General features: G+C 43.7%; 6 protein-coding genes across 9 annotated transcripts; 3 read left to right on the top strand and 3 right to left on the bottom strand.

Annotated features, from left to right (window-relative positions):
* Window positions 1–22: 22 nt before the first annotated feature.
* Window positions 23–1,903, top strand: sowahd (sosondowah ankyrin repeat domain family d). The gene has a single exon (XM_037459931.2). The coding sequence runs from the start codon at window positions 582–584 to the stop codon at window positions 1,533–1,535; it is 954 nt and encodes a 317-aa protein (XP_037315828.2). The 5' UTR covers window positions 23–581; the 3' UTR covers window positions 1,536–1,903.
* A 116-nt stretch (window positions 1,904–2,019) lies between these two features.
* rpl39 (ribosomal protein L39) lies at window positions 2,020–3,998 on the bottom strand. 2 transcript variants are annotated; one of them, XM_037459933.2, is made up of 3 exons: window positions 3,859–3,998; window positions 3,451–3,554; window positions 2,020–2,236 (listed from the first exon to the last, which is right to left on the bottom strand). In XM_037459933.2, the coding sequence occupies exons 1-3, from the start codon at window positions 3,964–3,966 to the stop codon at window positions 2,188–2,190; spliced, it is 261 nt and encodes an 86-aa protein (XP_037315830.1). In that variant the 5' UTR covers window positions 3,967–3,998; the 3' UTR covers window positions 2,020–2,187. The 2 variants fall into 2 exon arrangements, with proteins under 2 accessions (XP_037315830.1, XP_062416568.1); XM_062560584.1 differs by lacking the exon at window positions 3,859–3,998 and adding an exon at window positions 3,774–3,794.
* Window positions 3,999–4,741: 743 nt separating this feature from the next.
* Window positions 4,742–8,064, bottom strand: upf3b (UPF3B regulator of nonsense mediated mRNA decay). Its single transcript, XM_037462608.2, has 10 exons — window positions 7,799–8,064; window positions 7,466–7,572; window positions 7,267–7,373; window positions 7,076–7,174; window positions 6,879–6,989; window positions 6,737–6,780; window positions 6,470–6,658; window positions 6,219–6,376; window positions 5,819–6,134; window positions 4,742–5,738 (listed from the first exon to the last, which is right to left on the bottom strand). Exons 1-10 carry the CDS (start codon window positions 7,907–7,909, stop codon window positions 5,550–5,552), a joined length of 1,431 nt encoding a protein of 476 aa, XP_037318505.2. The 5' UTR covers window positions 7,910–8,064; the 3' UTR covers window positions 4,742–5,549.
* A 635-nt stretch (window positions 8,065–8,699) lies between these two features.
* ndufa1 (NADH:ubiquinone oxidoreductase subunit A1) lies at window positions 8,700–9,754 on the top strand. The gene is made up of 3 exons (XM_037462614.2): window positions 8,700–8,949; window positions 9,052–9,141; window positions 9,529–9,754. The coding sequence occupies exons 1-3, from the start codon at window positions 8,848–8,850 to the stop codon at window positions 9,547–9,549; spliced, it is 213 nt and encodes a 70-aa protein (XP_037318511.1). The 5' UTR covers window positions 8,700–8,847; the 3' UTR covers window positions 9,550–9,754.
* A 677-nt stretch (window positions 9,755–10,431) lies between these two features.
* nkap (NFKB activating protein) lies at window positions 10,432–13,370 on the bottom strand. The gene is made up of 8 exons (XM_037462609.2): window positions 12,717–13,370; window positions 12,147–12,227; window positions 11,972–12,036; window positions 11,787–11,885; window positions 11,628–11,670; window positions 11,321–11,539; window positions 10,975–11,124; window positions 10,432–10,848 (listed from the first exon to the last, which is right to left on the bottom strand). Exons 1-8 carry the CDS (start codon window positions 13,202–13,204, stop codon window positions 10,674–10,676), a joined length of 1,320 nt encoding a protein of 439 aa, XP_037318506.2. The 5' UTR covers window positions 13,205–13,370; the 3' UTR covers window positions 10,432–10,673.
* An 807-nt stretch (window positions 13,371–14,177) lies between these two features.
* On the top strand, window positions 14,178–19,006 carry zbtb33 (zinc finger and BTB domain containing 33). Of its 3 annotated transcripts, none has more exons than XM_037462606.2 (2): window positions 14,178–14,282; window positions 15,558–19,006. In XM_037462606.2, the coding sequence occupies exon 2, from the start codon at window positions 15,560–15,562 to the stop codon at window positions 17,426–17,428; it is 1,869 nt and encodes a 622-aa protein (XP_037318503.2). In that variant the 5' UTR covers window positions 14,178–14,282; window positions 15,558–15,559; the 3' UTR covers window positions 17,429–19,006. The 3 variants fall into 3 exon arrangements, with proteins under 3 accessions (XP_037318503.2, XP_037318501.2, XP_037318502.2); XM_037462604.2 differs by lacking the exon at window positions 14,178–14,282 and adding an exon at window positions 14,335–14,482; XM_037462605.2 differs by lacking the exon at window positions 14,178–14,282 and adding an exon at window positions 14,335–14,692.
* The last annotated feature ends 510 nt before the right edge of the window (window positions 19,007–19,516 follow it).

Raw genomic sequence — 19,516 nt, 5'->3', positions numbered from 1 at the left:
TAATGGGTGACAGGGTATTGGTATCAGGGGAGTGTGCACTTTACTTCCTGCTTTTGAAGTCCATCGGTGGTCACGTGTGAGGGATTCTCGCGATTGCTTTTGTCTGAGATAAGAATGAACTTTGTTTCAGTTCCTCTTATGAAGAGTGAGCCAATATCCGAAGTGTCGCTTTTTTAGAGGAGAATCTTAACCGGTCATAATAATCCTGTCAGCTTCGTTACTCTGGTGTCCTGTGCTTAATGGTTAATGATCGACAGCAGGTAGTTCAGTGTGCGCTAAATGGGAGTCAGTTTGTTTGGACGAACGGGTGAGTGGCACAGACTCGAGAATAATTCTTACTATATACGGTGTCTCGACTTTACTCTGCAACATGCGGAGCTTGATCTGTTGGTAGAAACGTAATTTGACGCTCCAATCTCGTACATTTGACTGTGCGTATTACAATACTTCCCATGACTCAGCGAGTGAGTCCAGTTCATCTGATGGAGCCACTTTCCAGATAACCACTCGATACGGTCCTCTGGGTGTTGTCTAAATAAAGGAAGTAGCCCTTGAGCTCATCGCGAAGGGATCCGAGCAGAATGTATGAGAGCCGGCCAGATGACGCTGGACGCGACCCGCCTGGATCCGAACCAGCCGCCGGTCATACCGACGCCCACGGCGGCGGAAAGCCCCGAGAAGCCACCGTGGTGGAGCGCCTCTCGCGCTACGGCATGCAGGTCATGCCAAGTGCCTTCCAACGTAGGTCGAGGCTGCAGAGGCGGCTGGAGGTCACTGACGGCCCCGCGCCGGGGGGGCTTCAGAGGGAGGCTTCGGAGCGAGGGTCGCTCACACCCGCCGCGCGTAAAAAACACCTGAAGGAGTTGCTCCTGAGCAACCCGACTCCCAGCAGCGCGTCCTCCGAGCAGATCGGCGGCTGCGCGCTCTCTCCGATGGAGCACGCGTGGATGCTGTGCGCCGTGGAGGGGAGCTACGAGGACCTTCTGGAGTTCATCTCCGAGGACCCCTGTCTGTTAACCAGGATGGACTTCATCAGCGGGTACTCGGTGCTGCACTGGCTGGCCAAGAGGGGACGCGGCGAGACTCTGCTCCAACTTATGCGCCACGCGGAGGGCGCGGGGATCCCCGTGAACGTGAACGCGAGGGGCAGCGGCGGTCTCACCCCGCTGCACGTCGCCAGCATGCACGCGCAGTACATGGTCATCAAGCTGCTGGTCGGTGCCTTGGGCGCCGACGTGGATGCCATGGACTACAACGGGAGGAGAGCCTGGCAGTATCTGCAGGGAGACGCCCCGCGGGAGATGAGGGAGCTGCTGGGCACCTGGGACGACGAGCACTGCGACGGATGTGCGCCAAACGGCAGACAGAACGTCAACAACAACAGCGCCGGTGTAATGAACTTGGCCGTCGACGAGGTCGACCACGGAGCGCCCGAGGCGGTGGGCTCCTTGGCGCGGACTCGGCGAGGGGGCAGCGGGAGGTTTGGGTTCCTAAATAAGCTGAGGAGCTCGTTTTCGTTTTTTGGAAACAGCTGAACAGTTGTGAGACTTTGGGTGGGTGATTATCTGACGATGCGGTTTACAAGTTTCAGTGATGTCCACCTTCTGAAGAGTTAAAAGGTACTAACGTTGAGTTATTGTCCCTGCAAGGACGTTTGTATGTTTTAAACAATGCAATTTCTGTAAAATGCTCAAAATTAAGTCAGATGAAAAATGTGGGTGCAGTATTTTCTACATGCCTTAAAGGGATTTACTGTGTTTACTGTGGAATAAAATAAAAGATTCCAAACTTCTCAGTCAACATTTCATAGCTGGTCTTACTAGATTTAGCTTGTGGAATACCAACAGCAAAGTTCATGCGCATTCTGGCCAAACTAGAAATATCCCTAACCTCATGAAACAATTGACATTAACAATGTATTTGCTTTGTGGGCAAGAGCATGACAACCTGCCAAATCAACATTAACCCTGGGATCTTTAGCTCAGAAAGATTAATGGTTTGAAAAAAACAGCAGCCTCATCAAGTTTGACGACAGATCTTTAATTATCAAACATGAGCATAACCAGAGTATCTGTACAAAAATGCTGCTCCAGATAACATGGCTCCCTCCTCCGGCTCAGGCACAGCAGCTGGACGTCCTGGCAGATGCTGGAAGGGCGGGACGCTGGGATCCACGGACCCCCATGTTTACAGGCCAAGCTTGGTCCTCCTCCAGTGTCTCCTCTTGGAGTTGTACCTGAAATCAAACCATATTTAGGGAAATGCTTCAGGAGAGAACATTGAAACTTTGATTATCGGCAATTACAAAAGTCAAAGCTGTGGGTTGTGTTCATTAAATGCGGATATGCCACTTACTGCTTACTACTAAAACAGAGGTTTCCAGTTTTGTCGTTCAAAAATAAAGGTTGGGGCCAGTTCGACCGAATATGTGAATTAAGCACTCGCAGGCCATTACATTTTTTTTAAAGACGTGCCGGTCCACATCTGGCACACGGGCCTTGAGGTTGAAACTATGCATATTCTGTGCTTATTTCAGCAGCCCCGGTAGTGACATTAAGTCCATCACTTAAAAACCCAAAGATGATAAATTGATGGTTTTAATCTTATTTTTACCCCTCAAAAGTTTACTAGAACTACAATCCTTGCGATAATTAATCATTTAATGACAGTCTTACAGCAGAGCAATTCAGTAGATATATTGGCCGCAATGAGGCAAACGGTGAAATGTTCTGCTACAAATCAGCATCATCACCTCCACAGTGAGGAAGAATAGGAGCTGCGTAGCAGAAAGATGCTCTCAGCAGGATTAATGACAACACGCCATGGTGATGAAGCGCTGCATTTGCAGACCTGCTTTACACATTTAAAAAAAAAAAAATTCTTCTATGCATTAGTCTTTTAGCTCTGCACTTAGTGATACTCTTGCTAAAAAGGGATACAATCTAATTCTACAGGCCACACTTAATTATTTTATGGTCATTTTAGTGTTTAGCTTTGTTTTTGATGCACCTTCCTTCATACTCTTAAAGATAAAACATCCCTAAATCAATCAGCAGCCTCTAAAATACCTACAAGTAGATTCACTGCCCCTATACGAGACCCAACAAAGACAACCATTATGGTAGGACTTATTCCAGGAATCTTGTATTAGGCTGTATTGATTTAAATAGGATGTGTCTGATTAACTGGACTGCACATGTTAACAAGCACTTAAGAACTGCAGTGGCTTAACTTGTGAATATAGACTGTTCCCTTACAACACGTGATTCTAATGATACGATTAAACGAGTGTTGAAAAGTACATAACATCAGTGCATCAGTATTAGCGCAGTGAACCAATTTAACTGGTCAGTCCGTGTCCACGTGAACAGGTTGCATTCGTTCTCGGAAACGGCATCTTCACGTTGGGACGGTTAACACGGAATAAAAAACGACCAACAATAAACTCACCTGATCTTGTTTCCGGTCTTCATTCTGATCCACTGTGGAATGGGCCTGTTCTGTTTCTGCTTCTTGGCGAGGAAGCGCTTAATTTTGAAAGTCTTGTGGGACGACTAAAAAACAAAAAAGAGCGCCATTAACGTATACCCATCACATAATTTACATCTGCAAATCAAACAGACTGTATTTAGTCACGTTAGAGTACAAGTGAACAAGCTAAAGCCAATGAAGGTAGTCGCTATCATGCGCAGTAGTTACTGGCTAGCATACGTTAGCAGCTTTACTATGGTCACATTTTATATTTCTGGACAACATATAGATTTGTGTGGTACCATTGAGATAATCTGCAATCATACAACGTAACGGTGAAGGTTTAGAAGGACTGCAGACGCGGATGTTTAAAGATTTTATATTTACCATATTGTCCACAGTCCTTTCCCGACTATGTCGCCGGACGAAGAGAAAGAAGGAAGTGACGTTGGTGGTTTTATCCAATAAGCGTCCACCGAGCAGGGTAGACGTCATACACACAGCGACACCAGGTGGTGGGTGTGTAGTGCATCTCGGTACTTTCAGGCGCAATGTGTGGACATAGCAGTCTGAGACATTCTTGTCTGTTTGTATTGTTTATGCTACTTAATACTTAATATTAAGTGGCCTGTACTTTTATTATGTAGCATGGATATGGGATCATTTTTTTCTCCTTTACCTGTCATATTGAGCTAGTTTAGGTGCGCATATTTTACATACAAGTTCAAAAAAAGAAACAAAGTTAGAAATGTGAATAACCAACAATCCTTAAATTAGTTCCACCTCCATCTGCTGCAATATTAACTTACTGCTTAAACTACTGATTACTAAATTGAATTTGCGTGGTAAGAAATTCTAATTTTGAAACTATTGTTTCTACCATGCCCACCACTGGCCAAGAATAATGTACAGTACAGTAATTGTTTATCTCAACTGTTTTTGGCTAAAAGTTAGTATGTTATGGTTTGGTAGTTAAACTTGTATGTATGAGAGCAGAACCGTATGTTAGATTTCTTCCAATCAAAGGAGTATATCGGGATGTTTTTTGCAGCCCAAACAAACCTTTCAGTCCAACCCATTCTTGGACAAAGATTCATGTCTAGTTTCCCCTTTAATTATCCATACCCAGTCTAGTTAAATGGATGCAATAACACTTAGTGTTATGAAATCAATCAAAAGCTTAAAAAAATTCTGAACTTAATACAAACCAGTGACTTATTTTTAATTTTTAATACTGAACATAATTTCAAAGAGGAAAAAAAAACACATGTACACTTAAGCAAAGAGCTCTTTTATTTATATGTCAAACATGGCTAATGTGTATAAGCTTCAGCAGCAGTGATGTGTTCTCATGCTGTATTCAGTTTAGTGCCACACACATTGATGTTTAAGAGCATATTCAGTTTAGAAAAGCATGGAAGGCCACTGGTTGATCGCTCTCCTCTGATTGGAGCTTGCATGGCTGTCACATCGCAGTCTAGTCTGAAATGGCAGCTTTCTCGCTGTCACTGTATGACTGTGAACAAAACATAGGATCTCAAAATCAGCTTACGTACAGACGTTGTATCTCAGGATACAAAATAAGTACTGCACATATATTTGAATTGTCTCCCTTCCCGGGCAGAGTAAGATTCCCATGTCTAGACTTCAAACTAAACACGTCAACGCAACAACAGAAATCTGATTAGTGAAGAAGCAATATTGATGAGCTTGGCAATGTTTGAATTGGGAAGTTGTGATATGGATGAACATGTTTAAAGCCATTGTATGCGCTGTACATGAGAGAAACATTACTTAAGCAAGGTCACTTTGAGTTTACATGGTCCAAGAAAGCTTTGGTTTCAACTAAGGTGACCTACAGCCAAACTGTGAGCCAAAGTTTACAGTTACCTTTCTTATCAAATAAAAACGTAAAGAGGCTCCGCAATCCCCGCTCTGCCTCGGACTGGGAGAGCCGGGTGCAGCCCTGCTTCAACTGCTGTGCATGTCCCCTGAGGTGCCACGTTGCTGCTCTGAGCCTCACATGCCTGTCTCCCTCTCTCCTCACCACATGTAAAATGCCATGAGTATAGATGTGCTCAATCCTCTCCTTTGTCAGCCACTTTCTCGCTCTCAGTATCTGGCTTTCTGTCGGTAGAGTTGGAATCCCCTCCTGCAGCTGCTGCTCCTCCTCCTCCTCCTCCTCCTCCTCCTCCTCCTCCTCCTCCACCTCCACCTCGAGTGCGACTTCTGGTTCCAGGCTGGTACAGCTGAATCGCAGGCCGGTCCTGATGTAAAGAAACAATGCTCTTAGAAATACTGAAAACATTTGCAAAAATGACTTTGTTTGAGAGACTTAAGTCGTCACCTTATTTCGCAGGCGCTCTCTTTTACTACTTTCGTCCTTCCTGTAGTCTTTCGTCAGCCTCTCTGGCCTCTCAGAGTGAGAAGAGTCTCCGAGGTTTTCGCCCCTTTTCTTCTCCTTTGCACGCTCTTTGTCTTTTTTGACATCCTCGTCCCTCCTCCTGCACAACGTTTCTCCATCCTGACGCTCTCTCCTTCTACGCCGATTTTCCGTCTGCCGCCGGACGCGCTCCTTCTCTCTCTGCAGCCGCTCCTTCTCCCGCTCCCGGTCTCGTTCGAGGTCACGCTCCCTGAACTCCTTCCTCCCTTCCTCGTCCCCTCTTGAGTGTAGAGAACGGTTCAGGCTTAGGTAATCTGTTCATAGTGGCATTTTTTATTTCTTTTTTATTACTTGAGCAACTCACTTCCTTCCTCGATCCTCCTTATTTTCAATGTGTTGACGCCTCTTATGATCGGCGCCCCCCATGGATCTGTCTTCTTTATTTTGCCATTCCGGTTTCTTGATCTTTTCCTTGGGGTTCTCAGAATCAGCATCATCACATCTCTCTGGCTTCTTCAAAAGCTACACATTTCAAATTAAAGACAAAAAAATTGTAATGAGCTACTGAGAGATTTGACACCATATTAAACGGCTTTAATGCGATGCATCCCAGACCTTAATCTTTGGTTCTTCTTTAACTTGGTCCCTGTCCTTCTCCAGGGGTTTCTCATGCCTCTTGGTTTTCTCTGCTTCTTTGCGCTTCCTTCGGTCGTCCTCCCTCCACTTACGGCGCTCCTCCTCACGTTGCCGCTTGCGCTCAAGCTCCCTCCTTCTTCTCTCTTCTTTCTTTTCCTCCCTGATTCTCTAAAACCAGAAAAATAAAAAACAAGGTCAGCATTAACCATGCAACTTAATAAACTTTTGGGCCAGTTCTTTATTTACCTGTTTATTCTTCAAGAAGTCGAGCAGAGGAGTTGTTTTTTTAGCTTTAAGGGAGAAAGAAAGCATATTTGAATATATCCAACTAGCAGTGTGTGTGTGTCTTATCTAATATACCATGCATATTTAGGGAGAGTTTACCTACCTACAAGTTCCTTTGATTTTGCCTCAATCTCTTCCAACAGTGTCTCTGGTGTTGATGCCAACTTGTCATCATCGCCATTGTAAAATTCCAGAAACTTCTTGTAATCAGGATCTGAAAGAAAAAACCCACAAATGAATGGATGTGGCTGCTTCCAGTAGGATTGCTCCTCCACTCCTTAATCGCAGTAATATCTTTACCTTCATCGATTGTTCCACATTTTGTGTCCCTTTTCTTACTTCTTTTCTTGGAAGTCTTTTGAAAAGGTGCAAATTCCACAACGGCAGGATACTCCTGTCCTGTTGAAAAAAAAAACGTGGACCAATGTGAAGAAATGTCTGAGAGAATCCTCAAGTTTGCGAATTTAGCTGTGAATGTATGCTCCTCATACCTCTGCTGTCAATGAACACATATCCATCAAATCGATCTCTGAACAGAACTATGTCCTCTTGGTTTTTAAAATTGATGTATGCCCTCGCAAAGAGGTGAGGATAAAGGCTGAAAGAACAGGACACTCATGTTAGACTGAGAGTCACTGATAGTATGTTGTTTTTTGGAGGGATAAATGAAACCCCTTTAAAACTATTCACCTGGCGTCATTGGAGAAAAACTCAAGGTAGTCCACCTCCGGGAGAGGTTGTAACTGCTCCTCCAGCTCCTCCTTGGTCAGACTTGGTGGTAACCGCCGGATCACAATCTTTAAAAGAATACAGCACGTTTTAAGCCATTATCACATTAAGGAAAAGTAAACAGATATTATATCAACTCGTATTAACTTGTTAAGTTTAGTAAAACGACAATTCGTCTAAGTCATTGTATGAAGTGACAATCCATGTTAAAAGCACCGCGTTATTTAATAAAACCATATGAGTTATAGCTGACAACTAATAGCAGCGGTGGCTAACCTAGCAAGCTAGTTGTACCTTTGTCATGGCCTCTTTCTTTTCCTTCGACTTCTCCGTCTTTTCTCCATCGTCACAATTTATTTCCACCTTTCGCTCCTTCGGCCGAGCGTTTTCCTTGTCTTCCTTCATAGTTGAAAAGCTAGCTACCGCCGTTGTATATCATCTCATTCCACAGACTTGTTTACTTTTTTTTAGCAAGTCAGCCCGCTCGTAGCAACCGTAACTTCCTCGAGAGAGAGACGGAGAGCAAGCTCCAATTGTGGCAGCTGAAGCACACTGAGGCACTTCCGGTTGCCACATTTTTTACGGCAGGTGCCACGATTTTGCGACGCAGTTGCCAATTTAGAAGAGGTGTCGGGGCCATTTGGATAGTTGCCGCGGCAGTTGGCCGTTTTCTAGCCTTTATTATTTAAAATGTGATAATATGTGATACATTAAGGTTCATGGGAGTATGACTGGTGGTACTTTGTCTATTAAAGAAACAACCATTTGTACAAGCTTCTCTACCCGTTATAGCTCGACTAAACGAATTTTGGCCAACGCTGGTTAGGACCTGTTGTCACTTTCTGGCAGCGGCGTGACGATTTTTTGGAAATATGTGCAAATGGCAGCTCTTACAGCTCTTACACACCGTGATGTTGAAAATTACATCTAATTACATCTCCGAACTATCGTACTATCGCCGCTGGTGTTGTAGTTAAAATAATGTAATATAAAATATTACATATTATATATATATTCGTTCCCCAATAAACTTACCAGTCGGCGTGTTATCTAAAATGTAATACCTGCAATTAAACATATATATATATTATTAATAATATTTTGCTAAACAAATGTTTCCCCAGAATAGACATTAACGTTAGTCTACTTGTTTATGGGTATAAAAAATGAGGTTCGTAAAACCGTCCGACCGGAAGTGTTATTCTGTTTCCGCTAGCGGAACATAGGTCATCAACACAGTCGACATTTTGTTAGCCCTTTAGCTAAACAACCCGTCGAAGGTTGTCTCCGGGCGTTGTATTGCACGTTTTCCCCCTGTCGCCCGACGGTTACCGGCTGTCATCATGTGGTATGAAATCCTGCCGGGCTTCGCCGTCATGACGGTGTGTCTGATCATTCCCGGCATCGCCACCGCACAGATCCACAAGTTCACCAACGGAGGAAAGGTGAGGACGACGCGAATGTGACCGTGTTGTCAAATAGCGGTATCTATTGGTGTTTTTTGTTCCCCTTAGTGCTGGATTGATAAGTATTTTTTATCCGTGTAGGAGAAGCGAATCGCTCGGTATCCATGGCAATGGTATCTGATGGAGAGAGACAAGCGAGTGTCGGGATCGGGGAAGTATTATGAGTCCAAGGTGAGTGGCCCTGGGTCGATTGTACGTTTAATAATGATTGCAAGATGCTTTTCATCCAAACCAGATATACTTCGTTCGTGAGGAAAATGAAAAGGACGTGTAGTTTGTGTCGTCACACTATGAATATAATCTAGAATTTTAGATACTAACATTATTTTAAACTTGCTGTTACATGGAGCATTGGTTAAAACAGTTAGAAAGTGCAGCGTTTATCCAGATATATGCAGAATGTGTTTATCCATTTATAAAATCAAAATTAGTTCTTCCCAGTAGATTAACAGAGAGTAGAGCCTTACAAATGTAGTATACTTATTATTATTATTAATTGATGTAGGAAAATAGAAAAATCACCAAAACGTATAAAGATATCTTTGTTTTCCTCAACAGGGACTTGAGAACATCCACTGATGACCAGGAACACCCTCACCAGAAGAAAGTTCGACAATTGCAGATTATACTCAATGTTCAGCTGTTGCTGTATTTCACTTTAAGGCAACTGTCCCGGTTAGATTACATTTTTCACAACTGAAAAATTACCTGCTTCTTTGGCTCTTTTGTTGAATTTCAAAAGAGATGAGTTCTATGCTCTAATCAAATAAATGTTTTAAATTTGTTCACGCGTTGTGGAGTTTATACTGTGGATGTTATGTCCACTATATAGGCTATAAACCAGTGCTGTTCTCAGGGCCCAAATCTATTTGTAGACTCAACATTGAGTATCTTATATTAATACTCTATTGGGGATGGTTTTTAAATGTCTCCTGATATGTAAAGACTCTGATCTAAAATGGTTCAAAGTAAGTACTTTTTTCAGTAAGTAACTTTTTTTAAATTAAGACCATAGTTGGTTTGGACTATTGTTAAGGTAAGATATTTGAAGAAATCCCCTTAAATTTGGAAATGGTGTGATGTGCCTCTTTCAGAAATTTAACAATTGATTTGTTGACGAAAAAAGCAGGTTAATCAATAATTTAATATTGTTGGTGTTGGTTTGGCCATTGCCTCCGCATTGATGGGATATTATCCAGAGGTGTTTGAACAAGTAACATTTATTCCAACAATAGCAACCAGCATCAGTGAACTGGCTCAAACAGAATATATATCTTTTTTATAATTTACTGACCGCTAAACAGCTAAAATATGTACAGAAGTGCCATCATAACACTTTTTTTTTCCTGCTGTGAACTGAAATGATGAAGTCTGAAATGTATAATGAGCTGCTGCTGTCTGGCAAGGGGAAGATCAAGGAGGCCTTTAATATTTTAAAATTAAAAAAATGTGAAGGACAACTTGATAATGAAAATTTATTTTCTGCTGATCAGGATAAACATTTACAAGAACAAAATATGGTGGACCAATTGAAAGGGAACACTCTTGTGAGTAAATAGAAAACAACAGAATACCCCTCAAAAGTTGAACACGTTGCTTTCCAGATAAAAACCCTGTACATTCAACTAAAACTGAATGTGTTCATCATCCAAAGTAATAAAAGATGAATACCTCTCCTAATAAAAGGTAATCTATAATAACGGTCACTTCTCCTCCTTGCCTTTGGTTTTCCTGTACACCATCTCCCTGAAGCTCGACAGGATCTTGCTCTCTCTCTTCCTCCGCTCCTCCTGGTTGAAGGAGGCCAGAGCTCGCTTCTCATCGGCACTGTAGATCTGGTTCTCCTTTCTCAGACGCACAGCCTCCATGCGACGATGTCTGCACGGTTACATTGGAAACTCGTCAGCATCACAGCAAAGATTTAAAAAAAGATTGTACATGCCTCTCAAGATTAACTACGTCATTGCTACAATACAAAAGGTTAGAAGTGTAAATATCACGGACCTGCTGCCACTCATCACGTAGCCGGACTTCTCAAAGTTTGCAATCTCATCACTGGTGAGACCGATCTCCCCTCTTCTCGGGATACGTTTGCCCGCTTTCACGTATTCTGCCATCGCAGCACCTTCACCGGGCAACAGCGCATGACCAAAACTGGGAGAAACAAAAAAACTCATTAGTTTGGAAAGCATTTTTATATTCTGATTCTGGAAAAACAAAAAGTATGAATCCCTTTGTTAGTAACATTACAAACATTACAAAGTAAATTTCTCACACACACACATTTTATTTTAGAAACGCGATGTTGAGTGCATTAGGGACCCATCGCGTCAAGTGAAATGAGACTTACTCCAAAGGTTTGTCGTCGTCCTGCGACAGGTGTGTGAGTGGAGCTTCGGGGCCGACCACATTCTCGTCCATGCAGGTTTTCTCCACCCACATCACTCCGTTGGCATCGTCCTCCTCCTCTCCCTCCTCCCCACCCTCCTCCTCTTCTGACTCCTCACTGTTGGAGTTGCTGGATTCCTTATGACTCTTCTTGGTCTTCTTCTTCTTGGGCTTCTTTGACCTAAAAGGTAACAAAAGATGTTTAGTAAATCAAAATATTGCCCCTCTATGTGAGGGAAGCTGGAGTTATGGGGCATATCATCACATACTTCTTGCTTTTCTTTTTCTTTTTCTTCTTCTTTAGGTCTTCTTCTGAATGATGAAATTAAATAAAAGATATGAAAAAACTGATATTTCAGATAATATGACTCACAAAAGGACATGAAAGCATCTTGAATCCATTCATTATAATGTAAATATTGACTTACCATTTGAATCGGATTCCAGCTCGCTGTCCTCAGAGTGCTTTTTGTGCTTTTTTTTCTTAGATTTCTTCTTCTTCTTCTTCTTCTTTTTCTTCTTCTCTTCTGTAAATGATAGAAGAATTTGTAAATTCAAACTGTATCCGACATTAATCACATTTTTATTCATCCTTGAACAACACGTGTTGTACCTTCTGAGCTCGATCCTGAACTGCTGTTTTTTTCATCTTCTTCGACTGGTGTGAATTCATCAGAGCTGATGGAAAACAAAAGACAGAAATTTGAGCTCACATTTCACTGTAAAATAAAAATGTACAGGAAGCTTCTACTTGCTGCTTTGGGGGGGGGGGGAGATTCTTGACTTACTCTGGCTCTTTGACTCTTGGTGAATATCCCCAAACTTCAGGACAACCTAACTCACCGATCCTTTCCCTCTCTTGCAGACGCCTGTATCAGAAAGACAGATAAAGAAATCATTAGAAATTACGTGAGGGTCAAAGTGGGAAAACTTTTTGAAAAAGCATTCATATCGAAAACTGTAACTGAATTATTATTGTGATAATGATTTCAACAAATTAGTAGAATCTTTTAGAAACATTTTCAGGATCATTTAGCAAGCACAATATCCAAGACCAATAAATGTCTAATAAGCTAAATCTGACTCTATAAATGATCTCTCAGCAAAGTTCTTCTTAAAAACAAATATGTATTTATGTTGTTGCATTTGAAGGTTGTAAAAGGTTTCTCCTCTTGATGCTTTTCCAATATTACGTTGAGTTATTTCATTCAAAAAACGTGAAAACCCACGGAAGGAATATAATTCATGTCCCTCAACTAGATAAAGGAAATAAATGTCGCCGTCTTTGTTTGTGATTTAAGAAATATCCAAACGTTGAGGTGATTATTGTCTGTGTGGTGCGTGTTTTCATTCCTTACTTCGCAATAAAAGCCTCTTGTCTCTGTCTCTGAGCGTCGTCCCTGTGCTGCTCGTAGTAACCATCGTCTTTGAAGCTCCCGTGTTTTCCAGGAGCGTCCCGCTGCTCGGACCAGTGGCTGTGGCTGTTGTTGCTGTAGCTGTTGTTGTAGCTGTTGTTGCTGTAGCTGTTGTTGTAGCTGTTGTTGTTGGTGCTGCTGAAGGTACTGATGCTGCTGTTGTTGTTGTTGTGCCGCTCTCTGGATCTGGACCGGCTGCGGCGGGGGCTTCCTATGCGGATCCGCCTGATGTTTTTCGCCTCCCGGAACCGCCGGTCCCGGTCCTCTTGTTCCTTTTCCCGGTTCCGGGGCTGCGGGAGTTTGGGCCCGAAGCTGTACGGAGAAAGGCTCCGCTCGCGGCTGTTACTGCGGGTTCGACCCCGGGGCCTCCGCGCCCGGGGGCTCCGAGGCTCCCCGCCGCCGTCGGAACTTGAGCGGTCGGAGTGTGGCATTCCAACAATGGGACACAATAGACTTTTTTTTGTTTTAAATGTGGTAATTGGAGAGATAAAATAGATAAGTTAACACGCGTCCATGTTTTTTGTGATACGCAGGAAAAGCGTCCGACAAACAGGAAGTCCTTTTCTTCTTCTTCGTCTTCCCTTTTCTTCTTCAGTGTTGCAACTAAAGGGAGCGTTATCGCCCCCTACTGATATATTCAGGATGTTTCCTTCATCGCAGTATCGCTGAGATCACGTGTCTATAATGAAATAATGTATTTTCTCTATAAACGAAGAGGAATCCATTTTTTCTGTATATATGTTTACTATCATTAACAGAAGATTAAATATACACAATATACACAAATTATAATGTAATTAAATACTTTAACCTCAACACCCTCTGTCCTTAGTATCTTATAAACCATTAGTTTGCTTAAGTACTGCATTAAAGGCGGGAGTTTTTGGTTTTACAAACAACTTCAAATAAGTTGTCTGTCGTCCATTTATTTCTGTTTGTTCAGCCAGAACAGTGAAATGACTGATACTATCTGATGTCTGTTATCTTGAGGAACAACTTCAGTCAGGATTACCAGTCATTTTATTAATATTTCAGATGGCAAACAAGAATATATTTATAACTTTGTGTGGCTATTCTATAAACAATACTAACGTGTGCATATAAATTATGAAAAGTTTTGTGATCCTGTCTTGAAATGACGCGACTTCTTTTTTTACGGCTCTGGATACTCGTTTGGGACATCCCGGGACATTTACGTCGGTCTCGGTGGGTGGATACTGCACTGGCAGTTTAAGTTTGTCTGGTCCGTAAAGGTTTAAACCGAACCACAGTTTACTCCACGGTGCAAGGTTTTCTGGGATACCACATAACAACATCGGTACTCTTTGTAAAGTAGTACGTGGTTGTTGTTGTTGTTTTTGCATCATAGATTACATTGCAAAACACACAGGGAAGTATGATCAATACAAGGAGCGCAGCAGGAAGATCGTGCCCGATGAAGCACCGAAGGAAGCACCGAAGGGACGTCAAGAAGAGAATCAGAATCTGTACTGAAATAGATTACTCCAGGTAATTTACCTGCTCGTTATTTTAGTGTCCTCGATGATAGCATTTGTCGCTCCACTTTTATTTTGAAGGCGCTGAACCGGTAGTAAACTAGATGTCAAACCCGGCGCGGAAACAGTTACACGTTTACGAAACTATTTCCCGAAATAACGGCACGATTTCATTGTTGCTCCAGGCCAACATGAATTCCACATCGCACTATTGTACGTCTTGTTACGATACCATGGTTTAACTGTGCGCGTGCTAATCCCACACGACGGCGACTCCTCGCGGCTGCTGAGCCGATGAGCCTCTAGCGCGACCGGCGGGCTGAAGCTGTGTGTTGTTAGCCATTGTCTGTAGCAAGCTAAGATAACACACAGTCGCCGTCCGCGATCCTGCTCTGCGAAACAAACACCCGTGGGGGGTTGCAGGTAAACGAGTCGTATCGCGAGCCGCCGTTGAAAATAAACGCCGCTCTGCGCATCCGACGCGGTGCTGTATTCGAAGCTAGCATGCTAGCGCGGTGCTAACCAGCAGGCCGCGCTGCCCGCTTCTCAGGAAAGAGGAAGTGAGGAGGAACCCGCAGCTAGCGGTACCTTGTAGCCGTTAGCCCGCTTCGACGATTGACCGGCCCCTCTATGAAAGGGGATCGATTGCTTGTTTAGTCGAAATAGCCACGGTCTCGTTCTAAGCGCAATTAACGTAGTCGTGCACCTGTGCAGTGTCACGCGAGACCACCCGTCACGTTCGTTTCTACGGCTTCGTTCAACTTGACGTGTGGCTGCACGTTATTGTTTTTGTTTGTCTGACAGTCTCTAGACATACCATCCTGATGGTCCAGTGCAAACTGCGGCAGTCTATGTTCTGTGCATTAATACCTTATTTATTATGAGGGTAATCTATGTTTACTATAGGACATATCAGTTCCACTGTGTGGCCGTAGTGTTGACTGTTAGGCCTCCGTAGCACATCAAGAAACTAGAAAAATCCTTAAATCAGACACCCTGTAGCATTATCCACCTCTCTTCATAAGCTGCTCAAACTACAAATTGTCCACAAAATCGAACCCTCTTTAAGATGATTTCTTCAACAAAAAAATGTGGCTGTCCAGGATTATCTGGGAACCACTGGAAACTGTGTAACAAGCAGCGATGAGGATTGATGATGTCCTTAAAGACTGGACGTAGATTTAAGTCAAAGCCCCTAATTGTATTCTGCACGCCTCCCTAATGTCCTCCCGTCGTTTCTTGCTGATTTGATTAATGTGATCACCGTTTCTTCCTTTTGTCTTCACAGTCATGCCCAGTCTAAAGCTGATATCTGCGACTGACACACAGTACCCATCGGCCGTGCTCAACGCGATGAACGTGCAGCGAAATCACGGGTTATTTTGTGATGTCACCATCATCATTCAGGACAGGAAATTCAGAGCTCACAAAACAATCCTGTCCGCTTCAAGCACATATTTCCACCAGCTTTTCAGTGTAGCCGGACAAGTGATCGAGTTAAACTTCATCAAAGCGGAGATTTTTGAGCAGATTCTGAATTACATTTACAGCTCTAAGATTTACCGCGTCCGCTCCGACATGCTCGAGGAGCTCATCAATGCTGGACAGATACTGGGAGTCAAGTTTATTGCAAATTTAGGGTCCCCATTATCACATGTGAAGGGTCTGCCCGGTTTGTCGAAGGAGACGGAGAGCAAAAGCGACACGGCCGCAGAGGCGATGCCCATCATCGCGGAGTCCTTCTCGATATCTGCAGAGGAATTCAATCAGACAAGCACGGCAACCAGCGACTCCGACTCGGAGGGCGACGTTCTGTTCGTCTCACAGACGGATGCGAAAACTACTGCAGCCAAGCAGGCGGCCAAATCCGGTGAGGTCATTGATTTGGAGGCGGCTGATTTGGGAATGGCGGCACCAACGCAAAGCGAAGAATCAAATCATACCGCTGCAAGACCGAAAGAGGCCGCCAGGACCCCCTTGAAAACGAGTCCCGCGAAGCCTCCCAGCCTAAGCTGCCCAGTCCCTGGTGTCCCCGACCGCAGCCCCCAGCTCAGTCCAGACAGCGGCTCCAAGAAGCCAGCATCCCCCGCCAGAGTTCCCTCAGGAAGTGCTCCAACGACGCCGGCTAGGCCAAGCAATGTCACCCCGGAGCCGTCGAGTGCCTCTCAGTCCTCGGAGAGCAGCAGCACAACGGGAGTCCACCAGAAGCAAGTCGTCGCTTCGTCTCAGCAAGGGGACTGCAAGATAAAGCTCCTCGATAAAGCGACTCTAACCAACAGCCCCAAGTTGACCATCGCGGCAAAAAAGACCGTCACCCTCAATACGACCACCGAGATCGATTCGATTTCATCGGGCTGCAAGGTGTACGCAAACATTGGCGAGAACACGTACGACATCGTCCCGCTGAAGGAGGACCCGGGCGAAGGGGGCTCCAAGGCCAACAAAGGGAAGAGGCATTTGATGGCCACGCCCTTGAAACCCCTGGATAAAGCCCTCACCTTGCCGACGGGCGGCTCCAACAAGAAGAAGCCCAAAACGGAGCTGGAGGACCACTACGAGCTGGTCATGGACGGGAAGACCTTCTACGTGTGCGTCGTGTGCAAGCGCCCCTACGTGTGCCTGACCAGTCTCCGCCGGCACTTCAACACCCACTCGTGGGAGAAGCAGTACCCGTGCCACTACTGCGACAAGGTCTTCGCGCTGGCCGAGTACAGAACTAAGCACGAAATCCACCACACGGGGGAGAGGCGGTACCAGTGCTTGGTGTGCAACGAGACGTTCCTCAACTACCAGATACTGGCGACCCACTGCAAGCAAGCCCACAACCAGGACCCCAGCGGGAGGAAGGAGAAGGACGAGAAGGACAACAACCTGTACCGGCTGCTGCCGTGCAAGACGGTGGAGATGAAGCCGTACTCGTGGAGCGCCGACGGGCCGGGGGTCCCCGTCATATCGGAGGACGGCAGCGTCCACCACATCACCGCCGCCGGCGGGGAGATCCGCGCCTCCACCCAGAGCCGGATGTTGAACTGGGACGACATCTTCGTCGAGCCGGACGCTCACATGGCGCCCGATTCCCGCGGCCGCCCGGGGTCGGCCGGCAACAACCCTCGACCGGGAGCCACGGAGTTTGACTTTATTATACCGGAGTCCTACTGAGCAGCGCTGGATGCTCCAGTACCTGTGCCTTTTTCGGTTCCCCCCCGCCTCACCTTCACGTTCCATGTCAACAATATTCTCCTGTAATTCTTGACCTGTCGTCTTCAAATGGTCTTATTAACATTTCCTTTTATAAATTTCTTCTTCAGGTGTAATGTTTTACTAAACTTGGTGATGGTCAGCGGTTGAAATAATGTCCGAGTGTACCGGAGAATGTTGGAGATCGCTTGAAATTTCTCAGTCTTTTAGTGTAACCCTACACTTAGAGGGACACTAGTCTGCTGGTGTCACTCCGCTGGTGCTCTTTTGTATCATGAAGAAATGATAAGTCACCTTAGAAGAAGTGGCCATGCGGTAAAATGGCAACGAAAACAAGTTCATGTGGATGATAAAAGTTTCATTCAAGACTTACAAGCTGTAATAAAACATCAAGCATGTTTTCATTATTTTTCACTGTGTTAGGCAAGTAATATCTTTACTTTAATCCTCTGATACAGTGAAGCAAAAACATGAAGCAGATGATTTGAACTTGGCAACCACGTCCACAGCATACATTTTAATACATTTTCTGGTTTCAACAGATTTTTAAAAAAAAATACAGGATATAAATGATGTGAGTTTATGAAACATGGGTTGGTTTTATTTTTAATCTATCCTTACTGGATGCACCAATCATCAGATTGGAATTAAATTAAACAGAATTTCAGACTATTAAACCTATTGTGTGGGAGAAGGGTAATTATGATGGAATATAAAATATTTCTATTGTGTGATTGCACATCTGGCCATTGTGGAAGAAGATCTACAATAATTTTATTTTTCAGTGTTTTGAAAAAATGTTTTTATTCACTTGTACTTTTTTTTTTATTTCTGTTGCTTATGAGTGTTCATATGTTTTTAATATATATTTTAAACCTACATGAAGCAGGCGAGAGACAAGTGCATCCATGTGACCCTGGGATTGACATCGATGGACCATTGTTTTAGTCTGTAAATAAAGCACTTGATGTTGAATTAGGAAGAAGAATTTTCTGTATTTTTACCTTTTATACTCTTGTTTTTACATTGTATCAAACTGTAGTGATTGGTCTGTATGAGTAAAAAAAGCAGTGCTAATATGGGAATCTTTACTACTTTGTGTTGATCAATAAAATCATGTGAGATTTGTTTGTTATTTTAACAGATTAACATGTTAAATGAATGAAACGTTGTTTTAACCCACTTTTTTCTGTCTCAGATGTATTTATTAGGGTTATAGCCGTATACATGAACATGAACGTTTTATTAAATACTGTTTTGTTTAAGTAAATGTTCGCTCTCTGTCAATTAGCAACACGGTTCCTTGATGGTAAATAAATTATTCTTTTACTATTTTTATTCGATTGTCTGGCCCCAACAGCATTTAAATATTGTCTTTTCATTCATAACAAATTTGGAAATCAAGATGATCGATGAGGTGATGAAGGGTCGCCAAAGGGCAACATTTCTTCATTCCAAAAACATCGAGGGTGACCTCAACAGGAAAAACTGCTCAACCTGCAGCTGTTAAAGGTGTCAGTGTGGATTGAGGCGACCGAGCTGTCGCTACCTTCAATAAGAAGAAACTCTTTCAATTACACAAAACATGTTTTAATGGCAAGACAAAAAAGGTGCTGATGAACAGCCCCCGATAATGTGATTAAAATATAAAAACCAGTGATTAAAGCTGACACCTTTTCCCACAGACTACAGGTCCTTTGGATTCTTTCGTGATTTCGCTCCTCGTGTCAGTGGATCCAGCACCGACCTGTCACCTGACGACACTTTAACACACACACAAGATGTGATGTCATGACCACTGACAAAGAGGGAGGCGGTATGTTTACCTGCTTTACTTAACCGTCCTCCCTTTACATTTACTGCATAAATAACGGATTTCTTTATAAACATTGCTCCGTGAAGTGCACCAACACATGTAAGATATTCTAGAGCATGAGTGGACACCATGATCTGTTCATACACCCTTATTGTTAGCTGCTAAGGGAGCCTCTGTATACCACACTGCTGTACATCACAAGCATGTAACACCTGCACCACTGTCTACTGTTC

Source organism: Pungitius pungitius, chromosome 2 (assembly GCF_949316345.1).
Source record: "Pungitius pungitius chromosome 2, fPunPun2.1, whole genome shotgun sequence".
NCBI lineage: Eukaryota > Metazoa > Chordata > Actinopteri > Perciformes > Gasterosteidae > Pungitius > Pungitius pungitius.
Note: the sequence above shows the minus strand (reverse complement) of the source record. Positions and strands in the feature narration are given on the sequence as shown.

What these genes read in the sequence shown, in the direction of transcription:
- sowahd (XM_037459931.2), top strand. Translation starts at nt 582, where the DNA reads ATGTATGAGAGCCGGCCAGATGACGCTGGACGCGACCCGCCTGGATCC.
- rpl39 (XM_037459933.2), bottom strand. Translation starts at nt 3,966, where the DNA reads ATGACGTCTACCCTGCTCGGTGGACGCTTATTGGATAAAACCACCAAC. An exon ending in AAAGGACTGTGGACAATATG is followed by an intron (nt 3,555 to 3,858) that starts GTAAATATAAAA and finishes TTTGTTTTTTAG; the next exon opens with TCGTCCCACAAGACTTTCAA. An exon ending in AAGACCGGAAACAAGATCAG is followed by an intron (nt 2,237 to 3,450) that starts GTGAGTTTATTG and finishes GTTTGATTTCAG; the next exon opens with GTACAACTCCAAGAGGAGAC.
- upf3b (XM_037462608.2), bottom strand. Translation starts at nt 7,909, where the DNA reads ATGAAGGAAGACAAGGAAAACGCTCGGCCGAAGGAGCGAAAGGTGGAA. An exon ending in ATGTGGAACAATCGATGAAG is followed by an intron (nt 6,990 to 7,075) that starts GTAAAGATATTA and finishes TTTTTCTTTCAG; the next exon opens with ATCCTGATTACAAGAAGTTT. An exon ending in AAAATCAAAGGAACTTGTAG is followed by an intron (nt 6,781 to 6,878) that starts GTAGGTAAACTC and finishes TCTCCCTTAAAG; the next exon opens with CTAAAAAAACAACTCCTCTG.
- ndufa1 (XM_037462614.2), top strand. Translation starts at nt 8,848, where the DNA reads ATGTGGTATGAAATCCTGCCGGGCTTCGCCGTCATGACGGTGTGTCTG. An exon ending in AGTTCACCAACGGAGGAAAG is followed by an intron (nt 8,950 to 9,051) that starts GTGAGGACGACG and finishes TTATCCGTGTAG; the next exon opens with GAGAAGCGAATCGCTCGGTA. An exon ending in GGAAGTATTATGAGTCCAAG is followed by an intron (nt 9,142 to 9,528) that starts GTGAGTGGCCCT and finishes TTTCCTCAACAG; the next exon opens with GGACTTGAGAACATCCACTG.
- nkap (XM_037462609.2), bottom strand. Translation starts at nt 13,204, where the DNA reads ATGCCACACTCCGACCGCTCAAGTTCCGACGGCGGCGGGGAGCCTCGG. An exon ending in TTCAGGATCGAGCTCAGAAG is followed by an intron (nt 11,886 to 11,971) that starts GTACAACACGTG and finishes TATCATTTACAG; the next exon opens with AAGAGAAGAAGAAAAAGAAG. An exon ending in AAGAAAAAGAAAAGCAAGAA is followed by an intron (nt 11,540 to 11,627) that starts GTATGTGATGAT and finishes GTTACCTTTTAG; the next exon opens with GTCAAAGAAGCCCAAGAAGA.
- zbtb33 (XM_037462604.2), top strand. Translation starts at nt 14,374, where the DNA reads ATGTCAAACCCGGCGCGGAAACAGTTACACGTTTACGAAACTATTTCC. An exon ending in GAATTCCACATCGCACTATT is followed by an intron (nt 14,483 to 15,557) that starts GTACGTCTTGTT and finishes TTGTCTTCACAG; the next exon opens with TCATGCCCAGTCTAAAGCTG.